At 45.1% G+C, this 14,514-nt stretch overlaps 1 protein-coding gene across 1 annotated transcript in view; it reads left to right on the forward strand.

Moving 5' to 3' along the window:
* The first annotated feature begins 6,617 nt into the window (after positions 1 to 6,617).
* The window catches only part of LOC102831676 (zinc finger protein 343-like), a 24,200-nt gene continuing 16,303 nt past the window's right edge, over positions 6,618 to 14,514 (forward strand). The window contains exons 1-3 of the mRNA XM_006839314.1: positions 6,618 to 6,734; positions 11,354 to 11,582; positions 11,752 to 11,810. Of these exons, the coding sequence (XP_006839377.1) occupies positions 6,618 to 6,734; positions 11,354 to 11,582; positions 11,752 to 11,810 (405 nt within the window). The remainder of the gene's footprint in view (positions 6,735 to 11,353; positions 11,583 to 11,751; positions 11,811 to 14,514) is intronic.

The following is a 14,514-nucleotide window of genomic DNA, read 5'->3' on the forward strand; positions in this document are numbered from 1 at the left end:
AAACATAAGACTTTTCATCTTACTGGATCTTTTTATCTCTGGCTAAGGCCCGCCCCTACTCCTTGCACACATATGGCTTTTCCCAAGTGTGTTCTCTGGTGTATGAGTTGTGATTTCCAAATAAAGCCCTGGCCACACTCACTGCAAACATAAGGTTTCTCCCCTAAGTGTGTGCCCTGGTGGAGAAGGAGGTTGGACTTCTGGCTAAAGCCATGCCCACACTCCTTGCACATATACGGCTTCTCCCCTGTGTATATTCTCCCACCCAAGGCTTTGGAGACATCTTCTGTGTTTTCCCTCCTGCAGCTCTGATCGGAATCCCGCTGCTCTGGGACAGAATTTTGAGCAGATTATCAATTGCTCATATGCAAGTTTAGACTAAAGCTGAGAAAAATGGAATCGAGTCCACGAGAACCAAAATATGACCTTAAACATATCCCAACAGAATTTCGAGAACATCCCCAAAACAGATTTGATGCATTAGACTCTAATGACCAGAGGCCAGAAGAGCTGTGTAATGACATCAAGAACATTATACTGTTAGAAAGCATAAGGTCACGAGGAAGACATTACGGAGAAGGACCTTCTATTTGATAAAGTGGTTGGTCAGCGCAAAAGAGGATGACCCTAATGAGATGAAGTGACACATGGCCGCAGCAATTCTGAAGCTGGCACAGGCCCGGGCAGTGTTCCGTTCTTTGTGCAGAGGGTTACTATTAGTTGGAACCGACTCGAAGGCATCTAACAACAACAAAACTATATAAATTCTTGTACTAATTTCCTGACTTCATTTTCAATTCATCGGGTGTATTTGTCTGTTCATACCAGTACCACACTGGTTTAATTCTAAAGGTTTCATAGCATGTTTTAATGTCTGGTAAGAGAGTAATCTGTTTCAGCTTTTTCTTTAATATTCTTTTCTTTGTGAAGTTCACAAAAGAGCTTGTTATATGAAGAGGGAAAATACACTGATTTAGAAGGGAAAATAGAAGAATCTGGTTTGTGAATAAACTTTTGTTGTTTCATTTGTTGTTGTTGTTGTTAAGCGCCGTGGAGTTGATTCCAACTTATAGCGTCCCTACACGGGGTTTCCGAGGCTGTAAATCTTTATGGGAGCAGACCACCTCATCTTTCTCCCGCAGAACCGCTGGTAGTTTCGAACTGCTGACCTTGCGGCTCACAGCCCGATTCGTTATAGGCAAGTGGAAATACAAGTGAGATTGACAGAATCATGGGTACGTCATAACATGTGACAGATAACATCATTAAAGTTGACGTGTTGTTTAAGGCTGTGACTATAAATGAAGTAGAAGAGCATACAGCACAGAGTCCTACAGACCAGTTAATCTGAATAATGGAGGGAGACATATGATAAACCCAGAGATGAAACAATCCAGAATACTGTGCTGTGCAGCAAGAGAAAGGAACATTTCAAGAAATGCAATTGGATCCAAGGATCCAAACTTTCAATATCAAGATTAATCTGAAGCGATTCCCCTTTTGAACAGAAACTAGATAAGGGTGACCTTTATCATGACTGTTACTGATAGTATATGTCGTTAAGTCTTAGCCAGAGCTGCAAGGCAAGAAAAGGAAATTAAAAACATCCAAATTGGCAAAGAAGAAATAACACTCTATTTTCAGGTGATATGATTCTATAATTAGAAAATCCCAGACTCTGCAAGAAAAGTATTGGAACTCATCAATAGATTCCACAAAATAGCAGGGTACTGTCTGGACTTGGCTGATGAAAGGAGATGGGGATAAGACTTGTGGTTCAATAGTGAATAATTGCTATCAGAACTGACTTGTGAGTGTTGCAAATGTAAAGGTAGACATTTTGTAACAAATGGAGGGGAGTGATTTGCAGTCCAGGAGTGGAGGACCCTGGGACCATCAAGGGAGAAGAGCGGAGTGCGGGACCCTATCCAGAGGGTCAGTGACGACAGAGATGGAGGCAGAGACGATGATGTGGTGAGATGGAGTGGCTGGGGAGAGAGAGGAGCTGTGTACTGATGGCTAGGAGGCAGGCTTGTAGGGTGTACCCTTTGGTTATTTGAATGGTTATATATTCCTTCAGTGTTGTTGTTGTCAGGTGCCATCAAATCGTTACTGACTCATAGTGATCCTATGTACAACAGAACGAAACACTGCCTGGTCCTGGTCCAACCTCACAATTGATGTACTTCCAGAAACAAAAACAAAACAGAGGGAATGGAAGCAAATGCTGTTGAATGATGATGCATGGAGAGGTTTGTAATTAATCATCGCAATGAAACGAAACCTGATAGGATGAATGTAAAGCTGCTGTTCTCCCATGTAAACTATCACTCAATTTACAATAAAAAATTTAAAAATAAAGCAAGGCACAAGATCAACATACAAAAATCTATTGGATTACTTTACATTAACAAAGAAAGTAACAAAAACAATCTATAGATATAATGCTATCCCAACCCAGATGTCAGTATCATTCTTTAAAGAGATAGAAAAAGTAATCACTAACTTGCTCATATGCAAGTTCAAGCTGAAAGTGAAGAAAATTAAGACAAGCTCATGAGAGACAAAGTATGACCTTGAACATATCCCACCTGAATTTAGATACTATCTTAAGAACAGATTTGATGATTTAGACAATAATGACTAAAGACCAGAAGAATTGTGGGATGACATCAGCAACATGAAGAAAGCAGCAGTTCATTCAGAAGAAAAAAATCAAAGTGGATGTCAGAAGAAACTCTGAAACTTGCTCTTCAGTGTAGAGATGCTAGAGCAAATGAAGAAATGAGGAGGTAAAAGAGCTGAATAGAAAATTTCAAAGGGCAGCTCAAGAAGACAAAGTCAAATATTACAAGGAAATGTGCAAAGACCTTGAGTCAGAAACCCAAACAGGAAGAGCACACTCAGCATTTCTTAAGCTGCGGGAATTGAGGAAAAAATTCAAGCCTTGACGTGTAATATTGAAGGCATCTAATGTGGTGCTGTGGGTTAATGTGCTGGACTGCAAAATTGTTTGAACCTCAAGGTCTGCGGTTCAAGCTCACCAGCCGCTCCTCAGAAACCCTATATTGGGTCACTATGGGTCAGAACCAACTCGATGGCACTTAACAACAACAACAACAATGACAATGGGCAAAATATTGAATGATGCAGAAAGCATCAAAAAACAATGGAAGGAATATACAGGGTCACTGTACCAAAAAGAAATGGTTGATGTTCAACAATTTCAAGAGGTAGTATATGATCAAGAGCCAATGATACTGAAGGAGAATGTCCAAGGTGCACTGAAGGCATTGACCAAGAACAAGGCTCTGGGAATTGATAGAATACAAACTGAAATCTTTCAACAAACTGATGTAGCACTGGAGGCACTCGTTCATTCGTGCCAAAAATTTGGAAGACAGCTACTTGGCAAAATGATTGGAAGAGATTCATATTTGTGCCCATTCCAAAGATAGGTCACCCAACAGAAAGCAGAAATCATCAGATAATCATTAATATTGCATTCAAGTGAAATTGTTGTAAAGATAATTCAAAAACAGCTGCAACAGTACATTGACATGGGGAGAGCTACCTGAGACTCAAGCCGGATTCAGACAAGGATGTGGAATGAATGATGGATCTTTGCTGAAAGCAGAAAATGCCAGACAGGTGTTTACCTATGCTTTATTGACTATGCAAAGGCTTTCGATTGTGTGTGAATCATGACAAGCTTTGGACAACATTGTGAAGAATAAGTAGAAGATACTTATGTGGATCAAAGGATTTCACCAAGAGAGTTAAAAAAGAACCTACAGACTGGGAAAAAAATGTTTGGCAACAACATAGTAGACAAAGAACTACTCTCCAAAATCTATAGATCACTTCAATGCCTCAACACGAAGACAAACAGTCCAATTAAAAAATGGGCAGAAGACATGAACAGACACTTCTCCAAAGAAGACATGCAGGCATCTGACAAATCTATGAAGAAATGCTTATAATCCTTAACTACTGTTGTTGTTAAGTACCGTTGAGTTGATTCCGGCTCATAGTGAACCTGTATAGGGGGTCTGAGGAGCGGCTGGTGAGTTTGAACCATCGACCTTGCAGTTCAATTTTTACCTTGCAGTCCAGTGAATTAACCCACAGAGCCACACCAGGACTCTTCATTAAAACCATTGTTGTTAAGTGCCATTGAGTCAGTTCCAACCCATAGTGACCCTGTATAGGATATCCAAGGTGCGGTTTGTGAGTTTGTACCACCAACCTTGCAGTTCAAACAGACTATGAAGTCCAGCACATTAACCCGCAGTGTCACACCAGGACTCCATTGTTGTTGTTAAGTGCCGTTGAGTCAATTCCGACCCATAGTGACCCTGTATAGGGTTTCTGAGGAGAGACTGGCGAACTTGAACTGCCGACCTTGTGGTTCAAACCGACTTTGTAGTCCAGTGCATTAACCCAGAGCACCATACCAGGACTCCATTGTTGCTGTTACTGTGTTTAAGTGCCATCGAGTCAGTTCTAATCCATAGTGACCCTGTGTAGGGTTTCCAAGGAACAGCTGACCTTGTATTTCAAACCGACTTTGCAGTCCAGCACATTAACCCACTGCACCACACCAGGACTCCATTGTTGTTGTTATGTGCCGTGGAGTCGGTTCCAACTCATAGCTACCCTGTACAGCATTTCTACGGCTGTAAATCTTTACGGGAGCAGAAAGCCTCACCTTTCTCCTGCAGAACAGCTGGTAGTTTCAAACTGCTGACCTTGCAGTTTGCAGCCCGATTCATAACCACTATGCTACCAGAGCTCCTTGACTCCATTAAAGAGATGCAAATCAAAACAACAAAGAGATGTCATCTCACCCCAGCATTAATAGCAAAGTTCCAAAAAATAGAAAACAACAAATGCTGGCAAGGCTGTCGAGTAACTGGGACCCTCCTAGACTGGTGGGACTGTAAAATGGTGCAAGCACTGTGGAATGGTGCTTTCTCAAAAAGTTGAGAAATTGCTATACCGTATGATCTAGCAATCCCTCTACTTGGCATAGGTCCTCAAGAAATAAGAGATAAGACAGGACTAGCTATGTACATACCCATGTTCACTGCAGCACTGTTCACAATAGCAAACAGATGGAGACAGCCTAATGACCAGCAACAGAAGAATGGTTACACTAACTTTGGTGCATACACAGAATGGAATAGTATGCAACACTGAATAATGAAGTAGCTACAAAGCACCCCACAACATGGACGAACCTGGAGGCCATTATGGTGAGTGAAATTAGTCAATCACCAAAGGACAAATATTGCTCTATACGAGAAGCACTGGACTGCCAACCACAGGGTCTGCGGTTCAAGCCCACCAGTGTTCCACAGGAAAAAGATGAGGCTTTCTGCTTCCTTGAAGATTTGAAACTTAGGAAACCCTAGACAGGGTCACTATGAGTCAGAATGAACTCTATAGCACTTAACAACAAGATGAATCATAAAGTTTGAACAAACTAAAACCCCTTCTGAAATTGGGAAATGTGTCTAAAGCCAAGGCCGAGTTTCCTTTGTGGGATTCCTCTCAGATGTATGTTGTTGCTATTAAGTACCGTCTAGTCAGTTCTGACCCATAGCGACCCTATTTAGGGTTCCCAAGGAACAGCTAGTAAGCTTGAACTGCTGATCTTGCATTTCAAATCAACATTGCAATGTAGCACATTAACCCACAGTGCCACACCAGGCACTACTAAAAACCTAAAAATGAGAAGAAACAGCTGCAAATATCCATTAATAACCAGAACATGGATTGTACAAAATACGAATCAAGCGATAGCTCATTGTGCTTTTGAATTTTTCTCATACACTTAATTTGTTCACTTTTTTAAAAAATATAAATGTCTAATTTTTATTGACTTGAGTGAAGGTTTACAGAACAGATCAGTCAGTCCCACATTTGTCGTTATATATTTCGTGTCAGTACAGTGACTGCAAACCACCCCATGGACCCTCCATTCACAGTATTTACTTCTATTCATTTTCTTTTTTCCCCTCCCTCCAAATTGTCTGCACGTTAACAACAATAACATAAATATACTCGGGTGAGTCAAAAAATTAACCACACTCTGGCTGTGGAATTTTATTTTAATGAACTTTTAGAAAAGACAAACACACCATTTATCCACATAATCTCTTTGCTTTCCAATACACTGTGTCCATCTGTCAACAAGGTTTCATATTCCCTCATTTAAAAATGGGGGAAGGGGGGAATGTTTTCGGCAGAGCTGTGAGCCAAGAATGTGCTGCTGTCTTCACTTCTTCATCAGAGGCAAATCTTCCTCCAGTTGTTTGGGTACCCATCTGGTGCAAACTTTGCGAAATCCCAGTCTGTTGTGGATGATTTCATAGGCAGAGCCGTGGCTGATTTGCAAATGACTTGCCACACAATCCACGGTCACCTGTCTATTGGACATGATCATTTCACGTGCGCGCGCAATGTTGTCATCAGCCGTGGACGTGGACGGGCGTCCAGCTCCTTCTTCGTGGCTGACACTTGTGCGCCCTTCCTTGAACTTCTCTATCCATTCATACACACTTCTTCGCGACAAAACACTTTCTCCATACTGTGCACAAAGTCTTCGGAAAATGTCGGCCCCAGGCACACCCTCAGACCACAAGAAACGGATCACCGCACGCTGCTCTTCCTTCGTGCAGATCACAAGAGGGGCAGCCATTTCTCCTGGCACCGCAGTTCCCAACCGAGTGACGTAACAGGCTCACACCTGCACAGCAGCAACCTTGAACGGAAAGCGCAGCCAACAGAAGTTTTAAGAGAACCGGAGTGCGGAGAAGTTTGGACTCACCTCGCATTTGGACCCTTTTTTCCCCCTACAACAGGTGTATGTAACGGAACATAGCTCAGGAAGCTCCACTCCGCTGGAGCAGAGAAAGTTGCAAACAAAGCGGACTCGCAGTCGGCGCGGTTCAGCGAGACGAGCCTACCGGAAATGCCTTAGGACGTCATCGCGCGCTCCGGGGGGCGGGCCGGAAGTCGTCCGCGGGGGCTGCTGCGGCTGTGGATCTGGCTTGTGGTTCTTGAGGAGGACAGCAGAGCGGAGGATTCCTTCCTGGGCGTGATGCAACGGTATCTTCATTTCATCACGAGAGGCTGGAGCGGTTCTGCACACTGTGACTTCGGTCGTACTGCAGAGCGGCTTTTCAACGCGCGGCCCGGGAGAGCAGGGAGGAAAGGTTGGGGAGGTGTCGGGGCCCTAAGTGGGGTTCGGCTGGCGAGGGGCGGGCCGGCCGGGTCAGTACCCACAGGTTACCGATGTTCCGTTTTTGTTTTGTTTTGTTTTTTGGAGAGGGGGGCGTGGTTGGAGACGCCGGTTGTTGTTAGTACCATCCAGTCAGTTCTGACCCGTAGCGACGCTGTATACTGTTCCCGAGGAGCGGCTGGTGAATTTGAACCACCGACCTTGCGCTCCAGTTCTTATCCTATGGTGCCGGGGCTAGGGAATTGGAAAGAAGGCCCGGATCCTGGGTTTGCAGGGCGCTTCGCTGTCCCTGGGTCCCGGGCTGGGACCAGTGGAACCTGGAATTTGGGGTTCCTGATTGGAAGAGGCCGGGATGAGCACGGGAAAAACCGCGCTGCTCCAGCCTTACGTCCCCGGGTTTTCTGGGCTGTGGGGGGAGTTCCGCCCGGGGCAGATGGACGGACATCCCCTCGGGGGAGACGGCCAGGGTGTGACCCCCGGGGTGTCTGGTGGGGAGCTCTTGTTTGCTTATACATGATGGGTCGGAGTGGGAACCTAGAACTCATTCTGATGTCTAGGTTGTTTTGTTGGCTATTGGAGACCTTCCAGATGGTCAGTGAGGATGTCTCAGTACCTACTGTGCCTTGGTTTGCTGCAGGGGTGGACAGGTGATGGGAGGTAAGCTTTTAGGAGATAGGGAAGGTTCTACACTGGGCGCTGGGACCGACACAAAATAGACTTAACGTGGATGAACTGCATCTTCTAGTCAAGCGTCTAAGCAGTTTTTTTTCCTGAGGGGGGGCAGGTTAGTGTCCCTGGACCTACTGTCCCTGTGTTTGTTGAGTGGCAGAGGCCAGCTCTCCTTCCAGACTTCTGTCGTTCCCATTGGTGATGTCCCAGGTATGGCTGCACCTTTGGCCTCTGTCCTGAGTGAAGAAGCACAGTTAGAATAGATTCCTAATGGATTTAGGACCCTAGTGAGAAACAGCCCTGCACTCATCACAAGGTCACTTCCACTGTGCAGTGATTGCCTAAGGCAACTCTCAAGGTCAAGCCCAGTAACAGGATCATTGAAGTAGAACCCTTTCATGGAGAATTCTATATCAGGGGGAAATGATCAAATCTGTCACAGAGCCCTATTTTTATAGTAATCCCTGTTGTTAACTGCCGTCCAGTGGATTCTGACTCATAGCAAGCAACCCTGTATAGGGTTTCCAAGGAGTGGCTGATGGGTTCGAACTGGCGACCTTTAGGATAGTAGTCCAATGCTGATCCTACACTGCCACACCAGGACTAGCAAAATGACTCAGGATAGGTTTCATAGGCGCTTAACTTCTGCTACGAAGAGTAATCTAAATAGATATGGTAAGGTGGTTGGATTATGGTGTTAAGTCTGGTTTGCACAGAAGGAGTGAGCCAGTTTACCGACTGTTTTTAGGGTACGTGCCCAAGGTAGCCTTAACAGGGAACCAGGCACCAGTAAGGAGTCCTTGGGGAGTGTTCACGGTTAAACTCTTGACTACTAGCTGAGAGGTTGGTAGTATGAACCTGACCAAAAGTGCTTCCACAGACAGGCCTGGCAGCCCACTTTTGAAAGACCACGGCCTTGAAAACAATAGAGCCCTTCTGTTCTGTACACATTAGGTCACCATGAGCTGGAATTCACTGCTGGCTGCTGACCACAGTAACAAGGCGGCAGTAGGGCTGTAGTCATGTGGGCTGAGATACTGGCCACTTGGCCAGGCTGTCTGAGGAGCTTGTAAAGATAGCATAGTTCCTAACATCACCTGCGTTCCCTGGGTCACATGAGAGGATGAATGACTGGTACAGTCATGTGGCCTACACACAGAGATGGAAGGTGGGTGGGTATCTTGGAAAAGCCAGTGTGAACTTTGGAGGGACTCCTGAGTACAAGGATGTAGAGAATTGGCCACAACTGGAACCTTGGGCTAAGCCAGTGTAACAGTTAAGGTTTTATGTCAACTTGACTGGGTCTGGATTCCCACGGTTTTGTAGCTTGTTGTTAAGTGCCGTCGAGTAGATTCCGACCCATAACGACCCTGTATAGGGTTTCCAAAGAGCAGCTGGTGAGCTTGAACTGCCGACCTTGCAGTTCAAACAGCTTTGCAGTCCGGCGCATTAACCCACAGTGCCACACCAGCACCTATAGTAAATCCCCCATGGTGTGATCTAACATGAATCACCTTTATGATGTGATCTGATGTGATCTCCAGCCTTATCTGATGCAGTTATTCTAGGCTTCTAGTTCTCACTTCTGTGATGTTAATGAGATTGGATGCAATCTCCAGGGTTAGGTGTGTCAGGAGTCCATTTCTTTTGTGATGTAAAGGGAGAGAGAAATGAGCAGAGAAGGAAGGACAAACTGCCACAGAAAGAAAAGGCAGGAGTGGAGTGTGTCCTTTGGCCCTGAGGCCCCTGCACTGTGAGGCTCCTAGATCAGGGAAAGATTGATGTTGCTAAGACACATGCAGAGCTCTAAGGAATGAATGGTAGGTGTCTGGAGGCTGAAAGGAGACCAGGACCATTCTCTAGAGGTGGCACTCTGCATTCGGACTTGAAGCCCCCCAAACTGTGCAAGAGTAAATGTGTTTGCTTAAGTCATCTAATTGTGGTACTTCTGTTATAGCAGCTCTAGGTAACGAAGACAGTCAGTAAATAAGTGGATTTAAAGGATCAACGCAAAGCTGGTTCCTGTGAGACGGAGGTTAAAGATAATCCAGAATTCCCAACTTTTCCTAAGTGCTGTCTCACTCCATTATTTGTAACATCAATTATTTCTCCTCGCCTCAGTTCTTTCCCTTTGGTGTTTGGTTCCTTAATTTGCTGCAATGTCTCAGAGAATTCATGAACTGTACTTAAAATTATGTAGTTTTATGAGTCGGGCTGCTAACCTCAGGATCAGCAGTTCGAAACTACCAGCCATTCTGTGGGAGAAAGATGAGGCTGTATGCTCCCGTAAAGACTTACCACCTTGGAAACTGTATTCAGGGTCGCTATGATTTGAACCGACTCCATGGCACACCGTCACCACCAGAGAAGCCACAGTACAACTTGGGATCGGGAACATCTTGATGCAGTTCTTAATCTGCATATCTTCTTGACTTCTGCTGCTAGGCCCTACTTGGGGCCTTCTCCAGCAAGTGTTACAGTTCTTGAGCTCAGCAAGTCCCATGGTCGCTTTGTTGTGCTGTTGTTATTCTTGCTGGTTTTATGTGACCATCTCTCGCGGTCTTCCTTGTGATCGCTTTTCCTTCTCTCCCTGTCTCCCTTTCAACCTAGTGGGGTTGGATGGCAAACAAACAAATCCCCTTGAAGAGGTTTCCTTTACCTTAGTTACGGTAACAGCAAGGTGTTCAGTGCCCTCGATGGGCCACAGATTGACATAGGCCTGCCCAGTCATTGTGTGGGAGTCACAAAGACAATGACTAATCAAAACAGAATAGACAAACCTACCGCTGCCCGGGTGATTCCCTCCCATACATAGTTCACGGTGGTGGTTCTGTGCTGTGGAGTCGGTTCCGACTCATTGCGACCCTGTATATGGTTTCTGAGGCTGTAAACCTTTACAGGAGCAGAAAGCCTCGTCTTTCTCCCTTGGAACTGCTGATAGTTTCGTACTGCTGACCCTGAGATTAGCAGGCTGACTCATACCCAATGCCCTACCAGAGCTCCTTTGTGAACTCTGGGTAGAAGGACCATACTACAGAATTCACTGCGCAGCCAGGCATGAGAAGCCGATTACTGCCCACCCTGACTGGTCTGCAGGGAGACTTCAGGCTCTTGTTCCACAGACATTGAGCTGTTTCCGCTCTGACCCAGGTAGCAGACACTCATCTGGAGCAAGGTGTGTGATTCTGAGGTTTCAGGACAAGAGAGTGCAGTAAAATTGATAGGAAAAAGGAGTGTTAGGGAGCAGACTTGAGGGCTTATAGACCAGGAATGAGTAAAGGTAAAAACTGCAAAGAACCTGAGTGGGCTGAGACTCTGTGAGTGGTGACCCAGGAGGGTGTGAGAGGACCGGATCCTGCTGAGGGGGACTCGGGGAGAGAGGGGAGAGCACACAACACAGTGTCCAGAGCGTCACGGTGCTTCTCTGTCCCACAGCTCCTGGGTGCCTGGAAACGAGAGGGGTTTCCATCACTGAGACTGAAGACATCTCCCCAAGCAGCAGACACCCATCTGGAGATGAAACCACTTCCCAATGACTCGGGGGCCGTCACGTTGCCTGGTCCTTCTGCCCGGGGAGAGCAGGACTGGGAGAAGATTCTGGCTTCAAAGAACAGGGACCATACGGAGACCATGAAGAAAGTGACCCAGACACAGAAGGCAGAAGGTGAGAGTTGTTGAGGGTGTGGAGAGGTGAAGTGGGGGACCAAGGCTGCAGGTCCAGGTGAGAATGCTGTAGTGGCCACAGCTGAGTGAAGAGGTTGCTTCCTTCCTGCCTGTGATCTGGAGGTATTATGGGAGGTCTGCTTTCTCACGCTTGTCCTTTCTGCCATTAGGTTTGTCTTCTAAGAAGACTGATTGGCCCCAAGCAAAGAAGAGGAAGCCTCAAATCCTGGTGAGTTGGAATGACCTTATTATCTGAAATGCTGTTTTATTTTGCAGAGATGGGCATATGTTCTCTGTCTTGGAAAGGGAGAAGACAGTATTTTTAAGCTTTTTAGTGTGAATTAAGTGAAAGTTGACAGAGCAGATAGTCAGTTTTACATCCAACACATCATTAACTTAGTTTCAGGTCAGTGACTGCAATTCCTTCAATGTAGCATCACGTATCCAACTGCTTCCCTGTCTGGTTTTCTTGTCGGTTCTATTCCTCCTCCTCCTCCTTCCCAATAGTTAACCAGTCTCTGTTAGATTTTTTTTTTTGGTAGCATTCCAGTAACTTTCTAGCTAAGTCTTTGGGATTTTCTATACATATCATATGCAGATTTCTATGCAGATCATATCTGCAAATAGAATTTTACTTCTTTGCTAGCTTGGGTGCCTTCAATGTCCCTTTGCTGTCTCATAGCTCTGGGTAAGACTTTGAGCATGACATTAAACAGGAGTGGTGACAAAGGGAACACAAAGCCTCATCATTCTCTCTTAGAGTGGCTGGTAGCTTTGAACTGCTGACCATGTGGTTAGCAGCCCAACTCTTAACCGACTACGCTATCAGAATTCCTTGGGAGACCAAATGAAACAGACAGGTGAGAATCCTGGAGTCCTGAGCTTCAGAGGAAAGTTAGCAAAATGGAGTGAGTACTTACTGGGAGGAGAAGCTGAGCAGGGTGGCACAAGAAGGAGACTGGTGAATTGGTGGCCGGCCAGACGCAGTGAGCCATCTTGTACTTTCACGAGCAGCTTTGGCGACAGAAGGTGGACTGAAATTCCTTCTTGTTCCCCATGCTTCCCTGGAGACTAGAGGTGTGACTAGCCCCTACCGTTGTTCCTTTCCAGCACAGACCCTGATTTCTGGGAGTTTGGAGCTGCAAGGTTGGGAGCCATACCACTGTGAGCTGGCTGCTGGCTGCACTGTCTTGGTGCCTGAATTCAGCCAGGTCCAACTCCAGACTTACAGACTCGCAGCACCTCAGGCCAGCATCACTCTAGCAGAACCCCTGGGGACCAGCCATCCTGCCCCAGCTGCCCTGTGATCCTAACACACTGACACCAGCTGCGTTCAGAACCACCATGGATTACTTCTGGATCGAGTGTCCTGAACACAGACAACTCCTAGGCTTATGGGAACTCGGCTCTCAGAGTTCTCCCTCACCCACCTCGTGAGCTCCTTGACTGACTGACGACAGCCCCCCAGAATTTTCTGTTTTCTGAGTCCAACAGCTACACTTTTTTTGTTATTTACCTTTTCTTGTTTCCTTGGTTTAGTTTATTCTTTTTGCTCCTTTTCTTTCCCATCCCTTGATTTTGAGTCTTTCTATCTCTGCTTTTTCTTTTCTTCTTTTACATTTCCCCTTCTTCATTTTCTGCTTTTGATCTTTCTTTACTACTCTATTCTATCTTTATTATCTTTTCTCTCCCTGCTTTTTAAGTGTTTTGAAAACTTCTTCCTATTTTCGTACTCTATAGCTACATTTTCCTATCTCTCTGCTCTTTCTCAGAAAGTTAGAAATAGAAACATGTGACCCAGCAGTCCCTCTACTTGGTAAATATCCTCAAGAAACAAGAGGCCCAACATGAATAGATACATGCTTCCCAACATTGATTGCAAAAAGATGGAGACAGCCTAAATGTCCATCAACAAAAAATGGTTAAACTTTGATACATACACACACACAATAGAATATTACACATCATTGAAGAATAATGATGACTCTGCAAAGTGCCTCACAGCATGGATGAACCTGGAGGACATTATGCCGAGTGAAATTAGTCAATCACAAAATGGCAAATACTATATGAGACCACTGTTACAAAATGTTAAGAAAAGGATTTCTTGATAGAATAAACATTCTGATGACTATTTGGGGTGGGAGGGAAGGGAAAATTATTTGTGTTCTGCGGAGTAGACCTGTTAACTTGGGTGGTGAGACGGCAGTGTACAACAAGAGGCAGATTGGCAGAGGAAGGATGAAGGGAGCAGAGGACAGGAGGGCACGATTTGAAGTGAATAGAGGTCAATACTGTTAACGTGTGTTAATAGCACAATAGTACAGGGTGTCGCACTATAGTATGAACACTGGGCTGTGAACTACAAAGTCTGCTGTTCAGACCCACCAGCTGCTCCTGGAAACCCTCTACAGAGTCACCGTGAGTCAGAACCGCCTGGACAGCATTTCACAATAATGGCAGATGGAGGGGATTGAAATCATTGCAATGAAATGAAGTATTGGATTTTTTTTTTTTTAATGTAAAAGTAATGATTTGCTCTGTAAACCTCCCAATTAACAACAAAAACTTAAGAAAAAGAGGCTAATGTAGTTAAAGAATTTCCCAATGAAGAGCAAATCGAGTAGATTTCAAGAATAAAATAAATAAAAATAAATCAAACTATAACCTTAAAAACTAGACCAAGCACTACTCCTAGCCCTACCCACAACCTTTACCCAACACTAACCCTAGTCCTAACCCTAACGCTTACCCAACACTAACCCTAACCCTAACCCAACACTAATCCTAGTCCTAACCCTAACCCTTACCCAACACTAATCCTAGTCCTAACCCTAACGCTTACCCAACACTAACCCTAGTCCTAACCCTAACCCTAACCCTAACCCTAACCCTTACCCAACACTAACCCTAGTCCTAACCCTAACCCTAAC

The sequence above is a fragment of the Chrysochloris asiatica genome, unplaced genomic scaffold (genome assembly GCF_000296735.1).
Source record: "Chrysochloris asiatica unplaced genomic scaffold, ChrAsi1.0 scaffold00023, whole genome shotgun sequence".
Classification (NCBI taxonomy): domain Eukaryota; kingdom Metazoa; phylum Chordata; class Mammalia; order Afrosoricida; family Chrysochloridae; genus Chrysochloris; species Chrysochloris asiatica.